Source organism: Sinocyclocheilus rhinocerous, unplaced genomic scaffold (assembly GCF_001515625.1).
Source record: "Sinocyclocheilus rhinocerous isolate Xijiao unplaced genomic scaffold, SAMN03320098_v1.1 scaffold115, whole genome shotgun sequence".
Lineage (NCBI taxonomy): Eukaryota > Metazoa > Chordata > Actinopteri > Cypriniformes > Cyprinidae > Sinocyclocheilus > Sinocyclocheilus rhinocerous.
In genome coordinates, this window is record NW_015650001.1 from 3,261,918 (window position 1) to 3,279,741 (window position 17,824).

General features: G+C 36.5%; 1 protein-coding gene and 1 long non-coding RNA gene across 3 annotated transcripts in view; both read left to right on the forward strand.

The window, feature by feature from the left end:
* LOC107711273 (hemicentin-1-like) overlaps positions 1-11,840 on the forward strand; it is a 19,091-nt gene extending 7,251 nt beyond the window's left edge. For both annotated transcript variants that reach the window (XM_016516242.1, XM_016516243.1), the window contains 4 exons: positions 998-1,249; positions 9,559-9,846; positions 9,945-10,196; positions 10,603-11,840. In XM_016516242.1, the coding sequence (XP_016371728.1) occupies positions 998-1,249; positions 9,559-9,846; positions 9,945-10,196; positions 10,603-10,823 (1,013 nt within the window). In that variant the 3' untranslated portion in view covers positions 10,824-11,840. The remainder of the gene's footprint in view (positions 1-997; positions 1,250-9,558; positions 9,847-9,944; positions 10,197-10,602) is intronic.
* Positions 11,841-13,223: 1,383 nt separating this feature from the next.
* Positions 13,224-14,797, forward strand: LOC107711274 (uncharacterized). Its single transcript, XR_001636684.1, has 2 exons — positions 13,224-13,508; positions 14,740-14,797. It is a non-coding gene; the product is annotated as an uncharacterized LOC107711274 (long non-coding RNA).
* The last annotated feature ends 3,027 nt before the right edge of the window (positions 14,798-17,824 follow it).

Genomic DNA, 17,824 nt, shown 5'->3' on the forward strand with positions numbered 1-17,824 from the left:
GGACCAATGATGGAGGGAGAGCTGTATGAGCTCCAGTGTGACGTTCACAATGTGGCTCCTGTTCAGAATCTCACTGTCAACTGGTACAAAGGACAGACTCTGCTGAATCAAACCACCTTCACTGAAGCTAGCGAGACTCCAGTGAATAAAACAGCCACACTCCTGATCCGTCCAGACAGAGCTGATGATGGAGCTCAATACAGGTGTGAAGCAGAGCTGGATCTGGGAGCAGAAGGACCTCAACCTCATCCTACAATTTCATCAAATCCTCTCAGCATGACTGTATATTGTACGTAAGATCTGTTAGCTTATATGATTAATCTTTTTAGAGTATGTTAACATATCCGAATCAAAAAGACTTTTAGTGGTTATAGCAGTGACACAGTGTGTCAAGTTGTGTAGTAATAGAGATCAGATGCAGCATGTGACTTTTTTTTACAGTGGGGAAAATATTTATTTGATCCCCTGCTGATTTTGTAAGTTTGCTCACTTACAAAGAAATGAAGGGTCTGTAATTTTTATGGTAGGTTTATTTTAACGTATAGAGACAGAATACCAACCAAAAAATCCAGAAAAAAACCATTATATAAAGGTTAGAGATTCCATCTTCAGTGTGGCTGAGGGAAGGAGGTTCTCGTCCAAGATTTTATAGTATATGGCCCCATACATTTGCCCCTCAATGCGGTGAAGTCGTCCTGTACCCTTAGCAGAACAATCTCTAACCTTTATATAATGCGCTTTTTCTGGATTTTTTGGTTGGTATTCTGTCTCTAACCGTTAAAAGAAACCTACCATAAAAATCGCAGACCCTTAATTTCTTTGTAAGTGGGCAAACTTACAAAATCAGCAGGGGATCAAATAAATAATTTTCCCCACTGTAAATATCTAAATTTGAGTAGTTTTGTTAAAAACAAATATGGATTAACATAAGAAATGTAAGATGCAGTATGCAGATGCAAAAGCTCTTAACCTGTGTGTTTTTGGCTCCTTCCTACAGTTAAACCAATCATCAATGAGACCAAACTGCCCTCCGTAGTGCATGTGTTTCGAGGCTATCCAGAGGTGCTTGTTTGTGAAGCCGAGGGAAACCCAAAACCAACAATCAGCTGGAGCCTCGGCACAAATGACACAGTACATAGCACACATAGTGAAAAACTTAATATAACAGAGTCAACACCTGAGGATCTGTACTGCACTGCAAGCAATTCTGTTGGCAGTATCACCAGACATGTAAAAGTGTCCATACAAGGTAACTATGCATTTGTGTGCCATTAACCATGTTTCAGTTTAGTAATACTGACGGTAAAACTACAGAGGGAAGGAATTGTGTCTGTTTCACAATTGTATGTTTTGTATTTGTTAGTCTGATATTAAACAAAATATATGTTTTGGTTATATTAAATATGCATTTAATATAATGTATTAATAATAATATAGTTTTATTATGAAAAAACAATTTAATAGTATGTTGTCAGGATAGATTTTATGTAACATCATTTGAAGTTCCTCTGTTAAAAATCACAGATGCATGTGATTGATTCTTTTTGTCTTTTACCTATTTGTCTTTGACTAATGCAAATTTCATTCTTCCTTCCTAAATCAATTTACACACTTTCTGATTTCCGCACAGCGTCTTTTGCGGTTAGTGGTTTGGTCTTTCACAAAGTATTTAAATTTTTTTAAGAAGCTGCTTGGTTTGTTGGTCTTGTAATGCTCTGCTTGCAGCGTTAGTGTCACTGTGATCACATTATGGCTTATTATATTTAAGTGTTATGGCTTGTGTCATTGTTGTCTTGCATGGGTTTTTCTAGACTTATTTAGATTAGCATGCATGATGCAGTATAGTGATCTATCCTAAGTTTTGCTTGCTTGGATTTCATTCACTAAATTGCTGATTTACTCGTATATTTGTTTTTATTTTTGACACAGAGAATTACATACCCACAATATTAGGCATTATTGGTGCTGTAGTGGTGGTCATCTTTGTCATCTTCATCTTCATCTACATCTACTTGACCTACTACAAAAAAAACAGGATGGGCCATTATGATGTGAAGAGGCCCAATGCATGTAAAGAACTCTTAGCGCAGCCAGAACAGTCCGCGTGAAGGAGCATTATCTCTGCTTTGGTTATGTTTCCCTAATTTTGGATCCATCTGCTGAGCCTCACTGTCCGCAGTCAGATCAGATTGTGACGAGAAATCATATGGATCAGTGTTATTTCACTTCACTCTAAGATCCAGCTGACAAGCTTGTTGATCAACTAAAGTTGAGTAGCATCCTTAGTAGGCTTTTATTGGATTCTTGTATGTTTTTATAAAGATACTATACTTATATTGTGTGTTTCAGGCATATTGATCATTCTGCAACACACACACACACACACACACACACGAGTCAAGCTGAGAGCATGTGCTATCATCCTGTAGCACATAAAGGAAGGAGGAAAAATGCTGTGAAATCCAGCAGAACAAACATGCAGGTGCACCTTATTGCGATTTGCCGCAGCGCTGGGACACGGGAGGAGAAGAGAGAGCGCCGAACTCTGCAGCTCCTTACAGACTTGCCACAAGAAATGCCTGAATGAGCCGCCTGAGAAAACACACGACAAGCAAGAATATTATGAAAAAACAATTTAATAGTATGTTGTCAGGATAGATTTTATGTAACATCATTTGAAGTTCCTCTGTTAAAAATCACAGATGCATGTGATTGATTCTTTTTGTCTTTTACCTATTTGTCTTTGACTAATGCAAATTTCATTCTTCCTTCCTAAATCAATTTACACACTTTCTGATTTCCGCACAGCGTCTTTTGCTTTGCTTATGTCAATGCTTTGGTTATGTTTCCCTAATTTTGGATCCATCTGCTGAGCCTCACTGTCCGCAGTCAGATCAGATTGTGACGAGAAATCATATGGATCAGTGTTATTTCACTTCACTCTAAGATCCAGCTGACAAGCTTGTTGATCAACTAAAGTTGAGTAGCATCCTTAGTAGGCTTTTATTGGATTCTTGTATGTTTTTATAAAGATACTATACTTATATTGTGTGTTTCAGGCATATTGATCATTCTGAATATATATATATATTAGTGATGTCAAACGATTAATCGCATCCAAAATAAGTTTTTGTTTACATAATATGTGTGTGTACTGTGTATATTTATTATGTATATATAAATACAGAGAGAGCGCCGAACTCTGCAGCTCCTTACAGACTTGCCACAAGAAATGCCTGAATGAGCCGCCTGAGAAAACACACAACATATTTAAGAAGCACATAAACTGGATTCATGCCATTGCTATTATTAACTAAAAGTATTTTTTGTTAATTGAATTAAAATAAAATATAAATACTAGATGAAAAATGGAAATTAGAAATTTTACAGCTACTATTTAAAATAAGTTCAAGTTGAAGTAGTAAAATTATGAAAACTCCAATAAAAATAAGGCTAAAAATAAATAAATAAATATATATATATATATATATATATATTGTATTACAACTATGTTGAGAAAGACACTAAAGTACTACAGGTTGTAATTTTGTGGTGACTTTCTGGAGTTTTCTTGTGCCTAAGCTGTATGATCACTTTGTGATCTGTTGATGTAAATTTTCTCAGACCTCTCTGTAAATAGAATCTATTTTTTTGTGTAGAATATAATCTTTATTTATTATATGGAATTCACATAGTCATCTGTCTTAATAGGAGCACAAGTGTTAACTAACATATGACATATAAATGCATTTTTAAGAATTTATTTTAAATAAAATTGCACTGCATTTCTATTTTCACTCATTAATATTGTAAAATAATTACAATTGTAAAAACTGTACTAAGTACTGTGACTGCAGTAGCTACTAGCTAAATTAGCCAAAAATCTTAGCAATGGTTCCTTTTGGGAAACGCAAAGGGAATAAAGCCAGACCTGTTACTTTACCAGTACTGCACCACTGAAGTTTTTTTTTTTGTCAATTGCAACGACTGAATATAGATAGCCTCTATGTTTTAAATGGCTCTAAACCTGACTGATGTATTCCACAATAGCCAAAATAGTTTTTCAGAAGCTTGCATGTGTATAGCATTGGTCAAAGCATGAAACTGGCTGCCAGTTTGTAAGCCTTAACCAGTGCATGTATTTTGGTTTATTTTTTGCTGGCTGATACATTGACATCTGCGCAAATGAAAATGTTTGTGAAATGTGAAAATGAGAAAGCCAACTTACTGAAATGCTATTTAAACTTCTTCTTCTTCTTCTGACTAAAACTGCTGACTCTAACTCCTAGAGCTTTAACTCTACGAACTCCCAACTCAGCCCAAATCTTCACACTGATCTGACCGAGTGTGCTATATCTTTTGTTTAGTATTTTCTTTACTCTTTAATTCAAAATCTATGTCTAAAAAAGGGTAATATTTTATGAATTTGAGGTCTGAGATGTGGGAATTCACGGTAAAGATAGAGAGGGCAAACATTTTGCATTTTAGGTCAGCATTGCCGTCTAATCAGCCAAAATGGTCTTAAATAGCCTGCATAGAACTTCATCTTTTATAACATGGGATTTTGACCAAATATATTCAATCTTGTTTTTTGTAATGTTGCAACAAGATGTAAATTTTTTTGGGACATATAAGGTAATAAAACATATATAAAAAATACCTTAAAGCATAGGCGCTGATATAGCCCCTGAGCACCCATGGAAATGATCGAGCATGATCGAGCACCCACAGAAAAACACGAGATAGTCTCCGTTCATTTTAACCAATAAGAAATGGATTGCGGCTTGTACGACTTTATTCTTGTTTTCATAGTTCATTTGAGGCAGTTTTTGGCGTTATTTTAATGGCAAATGTCAAGAGTGCATTATTGTAATACGAGAGGGCGCCAGCACAAATCTCTAGGCATATAGAGATCATGACTCTGCGCTCCCTCAGATATTACATGGTCTGCGCCCTCAAACTTTGTATTGTATCCTTTGCTAGGACAGGATCATATTTGGCTGAGATACAACTATTTGAAAATCTGGAATCTGAGGGTGCAGAAAAATCTAAATATTGAGATAATCGCCCACCCACCGGCAGAAACATAAATCGGCGCCTATGCCTTAAAGTAACTACAAATGAGCATGTAAAGCAAATATCTTAAAAATAAATTCTGTGTGGTGCATGCCCGCGATCCACGCAATGTTCTCTCCTTTTTCCCCCCTTGTTTGCATCTCTGATCTATCTATCTATCTATCTATCTATCTATCTATCTCATAGCAACCTCCCAGAACACCCTAGCAACCACATAGCAACACCTTAGCAACCACCCTGAGTACCCTAGCAACCACCCCAAGTACCCTGGCAACCGCATAGCAACACTCTAGCAACCACTCCAGGTACCCTAGCAACCACCCCAAGTACCCTAGCAACTCCATAGCAACACCTTAGCAACCTCCCAGAGTACTCAAGCAATGCATAGCAACAGCCTAGCAACCACCACAAGTACTTTAGCATCCACATAGCAACACCCTAGAAACCATGCCGAATACCTTAGCAAACCCATAGCAACACCCTAGCAACCACCCTGAGTAACCTCACAACTACATAACACCCTAGCAACCGCATAGCAACCATCTAGCAACACCTTAGCAACCACACAAAATACTCTAGCAACCACATAGCAACACCCTAGCAACCACTCCGAGTACCCTATCAACCGTATAGCAACACCCTATTAATCACCCTGAATACCCTAGCAATTGCAAAGCAACTCCCTAGCAACCACACAGACTACCCTAGCACCTAAAAAGTTACCAAGATATTAAAAAGAGTGGACTTTGACTAGTTGCGTGGTTTTAAAGGGGTCATATGATGTTGCTAAAAAGAACATTATTTTGTGTATTTGGTGTAATGAAATGTGTTTATGCGGTTTAAGGTTCAAAAAACATTATTTTCCACATACTGTAAATTATTGTTCCTCCTCTATGCCCCGCCTTTCTGAAATGCGTAGATTTTTACAAAGCTCATCGGTGTGAAAAGGTGTGCTCTGATTGGCCAGCTATCCAGTGCATTGTGACTGGCCGAATGCCTCAAGCGTGTGACGGAAATGTTACGCCCCTTACCATACTGTGATACCGTGTCCTGACGTGACGAGACAAAACCAATAAAGCCCATTATAAACTAGGCATTTGTTGCCCTCTCAAAGAGGCACAAAATCACTTTCACTGACTTTTTCATTAACTGTTCCCTCCTGGTGGAATGACCTGCCCAAATCAATCCGAGCAGCTGAGTCCTTAACCATCTTATCGGTGGAGTCGAACGATAGAGTCAATGGTTTTTACACTCTTCGGTCTTCACACGACCGCTGCCGCGGTATACTAAGCTTTTTATATTCGTCTAACAAAACTCTAATTGAATTCAGCTGGACACACTTTCCTGTTAAGTACACTTACGAGCTGCTTTTAACTTCTGCTGATTGACTGCTTCTCTCAAAGAGTATTTCTTTACACTGTGTTTTGCTGGCGCTTGAACACACTTTCCTGTTTATCACAACAAATGGCCAAGCTAAGCGCACAACACTGACAAGGTACGCCATACAGTATGAGACCGTACTAACTATAAACATACGTAAATATGAAGCAGGGCAACAACTCCATAAATGCAGTTATGCCCTAAAATTCAAGATATTGCTGCAAAAAATGCCCCTTTATGTGTTTTTGTCTCATATTTATATCATACAATATCGATAGATATCACACGAGCAGGGAGAGCAGTAGGCTATTACACGAGTGCTGTTTTTCACCAGAATATCATGAGTTTAAATGCGATTTTATACAACAGTTCAGTAAAAAGTTGATATTGTGTTATATTTTAAACACAATATTATGTGTTTTTGCTCAATTTTTCAAAGAATATATTACCTTTAAAGCCACAGCAGAATTGTTGCACATCTCCGAGCAACACAGCGGTGTTTAGTTAATAACACCGCCCAAATGTTCACGCAAAGAAAGAAGGCGTAACTTTTATTCTAGTATTGTTGTTGCCGCCGCCGCCGCCATGTCGTGAAGACGCTGTGTGTTTCGTTGTGAATGTACTGTAAGTACTGGTTGACTCTTAACTTTTATAAAGAATATCTCTTTGGATTTGAGACTTTAGTCTTTGCAACTTTACAGATCTTCTTTACGCACCAAGAGCTTGTAACACTCCAAAGAGAAAGGAAAAATTAAAATCGCATCATATGACCCCTTTAAAATGGTGGCAAACTTGTGGACCATTCCTGTCACGAATAAAATAACTCAGTTTTCATTGCATGTGGATGTACATCATTTCAAACCTGTCAGAAGTACTATTCATTAGCCTACTTTAGCTGGTGAAACTGTTCTTCTTATGCACTTGTTTGATTCTACAGCTTCATTATTTGTAAGGCACAGGTACGTTCCTGAAGAACACTACTGAATGCCCTATTCAGCTCGACCCGCTGAGGGTTGCATGCTGGTACAACAGATCTGTTTCTGTTAACTGCTACAATTCAGTCACAAGGACACTTATGTGTGCTTGAACACTCTCAACATCTCTTGTATTCAGTCCTTTCTGCATACTGTATAGTAGGGAAGTATGCATTAGTCATGACAATGTCTGTGGGGGTCCAGCATGACTCATTCTGACACAGAAAGCGTTGTGGGAAGTGATATGAAACCGCATGTTTTTATATAGACCCACCCTTATTTATCTGAGCTCGAGGATGTGTTGACAATGAAGGGAAATGGGGTGAAGTAAAGAGCTGTGGTTTTTCAAAGGTGGCCTTTAAACACTTAATGCGATGTTCAAAACGACTTTGCCTTATCTAAAAGATAGGTGAATGAGTTCTCTCTATTTCCAGTCCCGGTTTTGTCGTGACGGGGTACAAATGAATAAAGTTACAACGTGCACTTTTAGAGAAATGTGTGGGGGAGGGATAACATTAACTAAAACAGGCAGCTGAGCGAGGGCAGACTGGGCAGTGGTTTCCTGCGATAAATGAAGGGTCCGAGACCGTGTGTTGTGTTTGTTACTGCTTGAACGATTAAACACCGTTGGCTGGTTAAAAACGGTTTCGATACAGCGCAGCTACAACTGAAAATGACGGCGCGGAGTGATCGGATTCTCTTCACGTGTCTCATTTTGGATCTGCTGTCGCTGCGGTACGCGTTGGATGGTAGGACATTTATATAACGAGTGTTGTATTTTTACAATCCGGAAGAAAAATTATATATTTTCAGGACAGTTTTCCGCGTTAAACTTGAAAAAAGGGGGTTTAAATAAGTTAAAGAGTGATTGAAAGGCCCCGGTGTTTTATTTCCTCCGCTGTGACTCGCTTCTGAAAAGACTTTGAGTAACACTGTTTAAATAGCGATAGAATAACGCTGTCAAACAAGATAAATACACCTTGTTTGTTATCATTAACAGCCTGCATTTAGCAGTTTAACCACAGCCAGACATAAAAGTTGTCTGTCAGCAATTGCAAATATACTGGAGAGTTAAAATGCACTGTACTTAGTTACCGTTAGACAAGTTAACGTTAGGGGTCTGCTAAAGCTATAGCATTTACGAGGAAACATTACAGTTTTGTTTAACTGTGATTACTCCCTTACGAAAATTAACCATGGTTTTATTGTAGCAAAAGTGTAGTAACTATGTTTTTTGTTGTATTGATTAGGCCCACCATTTGTATTACCACAGTTTTACTACAAATGGTTAAACTATGGTTAGTGTAGCAAAACTATGGTTAATTTGTGGTTACCATGGTTTAACAAAAGTAACCATGGTTTTTGGATTTATTTGTAGTAAAATCAGCTAGTGTAGGCTGGTTTAAGAGTTTTTTAGAAGAAAATAGAGAAAATATGTCCATGAAGTGCAAAACATTATAGCCCCTGGCATTTGCTGGAAATACCACACTTATAACAATACAAAATAGAAAGTTATGTGTATTGTTTTGAAACATGGTTGATGGTCCTTGGTGGTCAAAAAAGCAACAGCTGCAACATACCAGCTAGAAACCAGCCTTGTGCCTAAACAACAGTCCGCAACAGTCAACACCAGTGTGCATTTGTTTTTAAAATTAATTTCTCTAGTGCTGTCAAACGATTAATCGCGATTAATTGCATCCCAAATAAAAGTTTTTGTAAAATATGTGTGTATTTATTATGTATGTGTGTGTGTGTGTATATATGCGTGTGTGTATATATATATATATATATACACACACACACACACACATGCATGTATATATTTAAGAAAAAAAATTGTTTATATATAATGTAAATTATATGAATATAAATATACATGTACATGTAAATATTTTCAAAATATATAATGTATGTGTGTGTGTTTATATATACATAATAAATATACACAGTACACACACATTATGTAAACAAAAATTTTTAGTTGAATTAAATTAGTTGAAATTAATCGTTTGACAGCACTAAATTTCTGTAATTGTTTTTTTTTCTATAGATTAAAATAATTTGATTTTGCACTTATTTGAAGTATTTGACATTTCAGCCAATCTATTATGCTTAATGTGTCTTGCAGATATTTCCATCAGCTTTGTGAATCACAGTGGACCAGTGATAGTGGGCAAGCAGTATGAGCTCCAGTGCTTCATTCAGAATGTGGATCCATCTAAGAGTGTTGTTGTGAGATGGTACAAACTGAGTCAAACCAACTCCACTGATACCACCAAGACTCCAGTCAGTAGCACATCTAAACTCCAGCTCAGTCCAAACAAAACTGATGATGGAGCTCAATACTGGTGTGAAGCAGAAGGAACCCAACATTATCCAACAATGTCATCAGAACATCTCAGCATTACTGTACATTGTATGTACAATAATTTGTCCAGGTTTACTTTGCAGGTATTTCAGTGGTCCTCATTTTTATAATGTGAAACCTGTTTTTCTCTTTGCTCTTTCCTGTAGATAAACCAATCATCAATGAGATCAAACTGCCCTCCACAGTGCCTGTATTTCGAGGCTATCCAGAGGTGCTTGTTTGTGAAGCCGAGGGAAACCCAAAACCAACAATCAGCTGGAGCCTCGGCACAAATGACACAGTACATAGCACACATAGTGAAAAACTTAATATAACAGAGTCAACACCTGAGGATCTGTACTGCACTGCAAGCAATTCTGTTGGCAGGAAGACCAGACATGTAAAAGTGGTATTAAAAGGTAACTATGCATTTTTGCATATGTTTTGGTTTACATTTCCAACAGCTGTTTCTACTTTGTTGCAGTTTAAAATATGGGGATATGAAATTTTGATCAGGCCAAACATGTCTAAAAATAAAATGCATGATTTTCAGATGTTCACACTAGTCCAAATATGCAATAAATCACAAAGAAAAAAATTAACCAAATCATTAAAAATGATGTAAGAGAAACTTGATGTGATTAGAATGCATTATTTTGATTACACATGTACACTTGCTATGATTAATCATTTCATTTTGCTTGTTTGCTTCTGATATGGAAAATCATGAAGTATTGTTTTTTTCTGCAATTTTAGCACTTGTCTGTTTAGACTGTTTTTTTTTTTTGTCTGATCTGTTGGTGTGCTTTATTTCTCTTGACACAGAGGATTACCTGCCCTTAATAGCAGGACTTATTGCAGTCATTGTGGCGTTCATCTCAGTCATCTTCATCTTCATCTTCTCTATCTACTACAAAACAGCCAAGATGGGCCATTATAGCCTGAAGGATGCCAAGCCTAGTGCACAAAATGGAAACATAGCACAGAATGGCAAACACAACCCTATTCCAATGAAGAAACTCTCTCAGAGCAATATCCTTGCTTAGGTTATGAAATCCCTGGGTTTGGCGCATCTACCGAGTCCCAGTGTCCACAAAGGGATTTTTTACACTGGAAGTCTCTAGCCCCCTACTTTGTGGCGTTTTTGTTTCTTCGTATATTCTTCAGCACCTGTTCATTCACTCCACTCCTAGATCCAGTTTTTATCAACTGTTAATTACATCACAAAATACACTTTTTAGTTTGCAATCTAATGGACCAGAAGAAAATATGTGACAGAACCGGTGACAAAGAAATGCTAAATGATTTCAAATTAACGGACCTGATGTCTGCAGTGGACGTTTTCATGAATCAACGATCTTGATATAAGTGAATGTTCATTAGCTACAAAGTGACTTTGATTGATTGAGTAATACTTGCTTTGTATGTCATTTAAGGGAAGGCTTTTGTTAAATTGTGTAAAAAGACTATTCTTTTGTCTCTGGCACATTGGTCAGTTTGAATATTTGTGTTTTGTCAAAAGCTATACGGTATGTATTAAGAAATGATGTTTTATTAACAACGTTCAGGAGGAGCACATTCAGATAATCAACCAATTAAGCACGATAGTATATATATATATATATATATATATATATATACAGCCAACTTGTTTCATGACAGATTTCAGGCGTCCGTCCTCCACCCCAACACCTCACTCCTAACTATTCCTATCCCAGCTTGGGATATGGGGGAGTTCTCTGGGAGCTCGGAGCCTTCCCTTCAGACAGCATGCCAAATAGGCATCCTATTTGCTCAGTCTGGTTATATGTAAGTGTGATTTGTGAAAGACACCATGATTGAGTGTGTTACTTCGTTAAACAAATTATTTGTTTGATGTTTCTATTCCTTTGGTAAAATCCACACTTTAGAGGGTGGAAATATAGCACACGATGGCTGTAAAGAAGTCAAAGCTTGGGTATGAGGTTTCTCATGCTGAACCTGTGGGAGAATATTTGGATGAATTTCTAAAAAATTTCTCTCAGGCCTCATAGTTTGTAAAAAAAAGGAAAAAAAAAGATGCTCAACATAAAATAGGTGTGCCAGTTTTATGGCTCAAGCTGTATAATGATGTTAAAAGCATAGTTTAACCAAAAACGACAGTTCTGTCATCATTTACGCACCTTCGTGTTCTTCTAAAGGCTTTTTAAAAATCATCATAAAGTTAACCCATATAACTATGTTCTGAAGCAATATGGATGTTTGTCTGTTTTCAGTTTGATATGTGTGGTCACTATCAATTGCTGTTGTATGGAATAGCATTATGTAAAGATTATTAAAAAATTCACCTTTCCAGTTTCACAAAACACTTAGTCACACAAGTTTGGAACGACATGAGGATGAAAAAATTATGACAGAATTTCCATCTTTTTAATTTTGTCACTGAATCTCTGTTTAATTTCGATATGAATGTAATCTCACCCATATTCTGGTGGGTTTTCAGTTTTGTTATAGAATTTATACCATCTGTCCTTATAAGCACATGGCATTTGAATTTGATGATTTGAATTTGTAAATGAATTTGTTGAAAACATTTGAGGAATTATTCATTTGTTTAAAAAAAAATCTATAATAAATGAAATATTCTTTTAACAGAATCGTTTTCGATCTTTGGCAAAAAAATATATTATAGTATTGAACAGAAGTCGGTTAAATACAGATATGTTGTGTATAACTACTGCATAATAAATCAGTAGGGGTTCAATCTTCAACTGGCTAGCAGGATGACCTGTCAGTGGCGGCTCCTGCCAGCCAGTTGAAGATTGAACCCCCACTCTAATAAATAACAACTACATTATTTTAATTTACCTCAGGTGCTTTTCTATTTGGTGTTTTAATATTTTAATTTTTTAATAGTTTTTTATAACAGTAAATCGAGCAGGTATGTTATAACAGATGCACCCTTGATTGTCTTTCACGATTAGCATTTTTAATCTTGTTATATCTCACACATTTGTAACACACACACACACACATTATGGCCAGTGTTTACGATTTTATTCTTAGGTTGAATAAACATTATAAACATCATATCAGACGCTTCGCTGCACAGCAGGGACAATGCATCGACTGTTCCAACATGGAGATGTTTTATTTCTATTAAATAACTTTCTGATGTGTTTACCAAACAGCCCATTTGTCAACACGGTCCTGTTGAAACCAATTTAAACCAGACCAAGCTTCAAGCCTGGCTGTAGCTAGTTTAGAATGGTTTTAGAGGGATTTTGATCACTTTTAGCTGGTCAGGCTGGGAGACCAGCTGACCAACCAGCATAGGCTGGTTTTACCTGTTCTTTACCAAGTGAAAATGTCGTATTCTGTCGGTAAGAAGGTTTGTATCCCTTTAATAATGCGTCATGTTTAGAGAGTCTGAGATTTGAAACGGTTTAGAAACTGGATTAGCTTCCCTCAGAAACTCATTTGCGCGCATGTGTTCTTCAATGTGAACTGCCTAAATGGTTTCATTTCTATCCGATGACAACCATATCCACTCGTGATTTGGGTGGGGTTTCGCTGGAGGAGCCGCGCTGGACAGTCACAAATCTGAAGGCAGAGGCGACCCGTTTATTTATTCGCACGCCTCAACCGCGCCTTTGTCTGGTCGATGGTACCCTCAAACACTTACAATATGCTGCAGTGTTTTTATGGACTTGTTTATCTTTCGGCAGTTTTGGCGTTTGCGACTCTGACAGGTTTGTATTGACTTGTTTCCCTTTTATTCTTTCGATACGTGAAGCGAAAACAATAATTAACTAGTTGCATACGACCTTGAATGTGTTTTAAACATTTACTTTCATGTGAGTGATTCCGAGCGTCGTTGACCTCTATTGTCTCTGCGTTAAAATGTTGACATATTTGAGTTAATTCATTACTGTACACTAAGGAGCCACGCTATATCTACAGTAGCGCTTGCAATATGACCTGTGCGTGAGTACTCAATATTTTTAGTGCTGGCAAACTCTTCAGCAGTTCATATAACCTGTGGATTTGTTGTATAGATATGTCCTTTAAAAAGGTAGGAAAGTTAGTAGTTTTACAGTTCATGTAGCCATTACTAATATTGCGTTCACAGTCATCATGACAATACTGACAAAGCTGTTATTATAAATTATTTATTGCTGATATTACTACAAATATCAATTTTTTTGTATTCACGGGGTTTAGATAGTCCTACTGACAAACGTTAAACGACAAAAAGCAAACACCTGTCCGAGTTCAGATCTACTGAAACGTTTATGATTATGTCATAACATTTATCTTAAAAAATTAAATTGTAATTATATTAATAAGGGTGAGTTATGATGAAAACAAGGTTGACACAACCTGTGGAAACGATTTTTTAATAAAATAATTTGTCTTCTAAATTATGAATAAAATGTTTATTTCCTGTGACATGTTCTTGCTTGCTAAAACAGAAAGGAAAGGTTGAGAAGGCGGGGCCAGGACAGGACAAAATGCATATTTATGGAGACAATACTGAAATAAAATGAAAATTTTAAATGAATGTACTGGATTTTTCTTTGACATCTTTAGAAAAGATAATAGCACATGGTAAAAGGTTATGCTCACACGGTTACACACTTGCTTTAGAATGACCCTGCTGTGTCAGTGAATTTCTTAGTTTCATTTCCCAGATGGTAAGAATTGATGAGCCTCTTTGTTTTAAAAGAATCATGAACTGTCATAGACCGATGGTCTTCTACAATAGCCAAAAACATTTTTTTTTTTTTTTTTTGCAGTTTGTATTTCTTGTTTGATGCAGTTGGCCAATAAACTCAATAAAATAACAAATCCTCACCCAAGAATCCAGACGGTCATTTTTATTGCAAGTTTTAATGTGTGTTAATTGGTTATCTGTGTTCAGTCTGTCAGGCAAACAATACCTATATGCAATTACTCTGTGTTCTTCAATTTGTTTAACAGGTGCACAAGCTGAATGTCCTCTTCAGCTCAACCCACAGAGAGTTGTTGTGAGATACGGCGGTTCTGTTGCCAGTTTTGATCAAATAAACATTAATCTGACACTTTGCCTCAGTGTTTCTCTCAATCTCAGTTTGAAATTTGATTTAGTGTTTTTTACATCCTTATAGGCTGTTCACACAGAATGTTTTTCCATTCCGCTTCGCTACATTTCCATGTTTTTGTAAATGTGATACAGCTTTTGAAGCATCTCGCATGACATGGTGTTCTCAGAAACGCGGCACTTAAGTTAAGAGAAGTTCAACTTTAAAAAAACACATCTCAAGACCTTGCGTTTCTTCCCGTTCCACTGCCCACATGAACTAGCCCTTACTGTTCAATATAGTTCTGCAGTGATGGTGTATATTGGTTCCCTTGAGAAAAACACAATAGGATTTTTCCTATGGAGTTTGGATTATTGTGGAAAATAAGCTTTGTGACCAACACAGTTTTATGATTCTTACACATCTTGTTCATAATGATAACCTTCACAAATTAAAATAACTTTATGAAGCCTAAACACAATCGGCAGAAGAAAAAAGCTACACATAGGCTGTAACTTCAACGTCACCATCACTATGCTTCTGACGACTTTTAGACTTTTTATAAAACATTTTCCCTATCTAAAGTTTGAGTTAGAATAGTGTGCAAGAGTGCGATTATAAAACATAATGAGGCTGTAAACGTGGACTAGTTATTATTATTATTCCTAATAATGTTTAATGTCCCTGCCAACCTCTAGTGCCATTTAGCCACTTGTTAGCAGCAACCACTTTTTTAAATACAAATAGGAGCTTTAAAAATCACAAGGGGTTATTACATTAATGTTCTATGTTGTAGAATAACATGAATATAAAACCTGAATATCTTGAATTTAAACATGAATATATTTTGAGCTTGTGTTAAACACAGATCTTATTTCAGGCATTTATCCCCAAACCCATTGAATTCTGGACAGTTGAACCAGAAGTGCTAACCTAGTTTTGCATTTTGGCCTAAAAAATTGTCATCCCTGCAGCACTCCATAACAATGACTTCCGATACAGGGTGGCGTCTATTCCATTTGAAATGAAAATCCTGAAAACGAGGAAGGAAACATGCATGTGTTTGTGACATTTAGCATATTTATACAAGTCGATTATCTTAAACTCACAGTATTGACTTATCCCAAAGTTCATTCTTTATCTACGGGGTGTTTTTGTGGTCTTGAAAAAGCTTCACATTTGCATTTAATGATTCATCAGGCACTTTTGAGGAATAGTGCCACAATAGTCTCTTGTAGTCTCCCGTACACTGGTGTTGTGTTCCCGCCAGGCCGCGCCAGGACTGCTGCACTGCTGCTGGCAGTGTGTGTGTTGTACAACCAACAGAGTCACGCTTCTGTTGCTGAAGCTGTTGATTGATTCTTCTGTTTGTAAAATCATTATTGTCTTTTCTCCCACAGACAGAACCACATTCTGGGCTATCGTTTTAACCGGCGTGGCGATGGCAGTGGTGTTAATCGCCTCTTATTTGATTTTCAAGTTTGGGTTTTCCAAGAATTCTGTCATTTGATGGACAAGAGATGACCTCAAAGTGGGACATTCTCCTCAGGGAGATCATAAAAAACGTGATTATTGTGGATTATTTTTTAAAGGAATAGTTCACCCTCGGGCCATCCAAGATGTAGATGAGTTTGTTTCTTCACCAGAACAGATTTGGAGAAATTTAGCATTACATCACTTGTTCAGCAGTGAATCCTCTGCAGTGAATGGGTGCCGTCAGAATGAGAGTCCAAACAGCTGATAAAAACATCACAATAATCCACTAGTCCATCCATTAAAGGGTTAGTTCACCCAAAAATGAAAATTAGGCTGCGTTTTACTCACCCTCAACTAATTTTCATTTTTGGGTGAACTAACCCTTTAATGTCTTTTTGCATCTTTAAGGCTTTGAATTCTAAACCATCTCTTCTAGCCAAGATATGAGTCCATAATCTAACAACACTTCCTCCAGTGAAAAAGTATGCATGTCCGCTGTTGTCCTCTCACATCAAAATACACCAACATATTTTGGACTGTTTTCACTTGCAAAGCAGATTTTTATTATCAGGTGAACTATGCCTTTAATGAATTGACGTGATTTTGCATGGCTTGGGGTGTTGCAGTACTGGGAACTGTTACAGCACTTTTTTTTTAAAAATCACCATATTCAACTTCAAATTAGATTTATTTTTATGTGTGTTTACTAATTATTCTGGTCCTGATGGGACAAAATCATGTCTCATAATTGTCATTAAATATAACCACTTTTTTGTGGAAATCCCATTACTGTACAACACTACATTATTTTTCCTTTAAAAATAGTTTCAATTTTGAAAAGCTATTCATTTAAGATCATCAATAATACCTTTGTTGTATTTTCATTGGTGACTATGTTAATTAGGTACTGAGTATGTACTATAATATTTTTTTACAGAAATGAATGTCATATTACATGCTACACATGTAAAAACAACAACAACAACATTAATGTTTAATTGTCTTTTTTTCTTTATGTAAAGCTTCATTTACATGTTCACCCATTAACTGCTTTATCTATCCCCCATAGTTTTATACCTAAAGTGAATTTATTTGTTATACACCCTCACATTATTTTTATACTGAGGTTGGGACATTTTTGATCAATAGGCTTTTTACTATTAAATGTACAGCATGCTTTTTTTCTATGCATTTTTGTAAAATATAAGGATTGATTTTTTTATTTTTTTTATTTTGTGGTGCATAAGTGATCAAGAGCATGTTATGAACGCTTCAAATATGCTGTTTGTTTCATCTAACCCTAACTGTAACCTTAACTAGCTAAAAGGTGCTAGCCAAATTAACCTAGTAACTGCAGGCTAATGCATTAACATGAACAAGAATCCAATTGCAGAGAGTGAAGAAGATAAAACAAAGATTGCTGAACTGAGAAAATGAATATTGATGTCAGTAGCCAACAACTTTCATCACAAAGACTGCAGAATCTCCATAATGCTGATGAAATAAAAGAAAGATTTGTTACCTCAAAT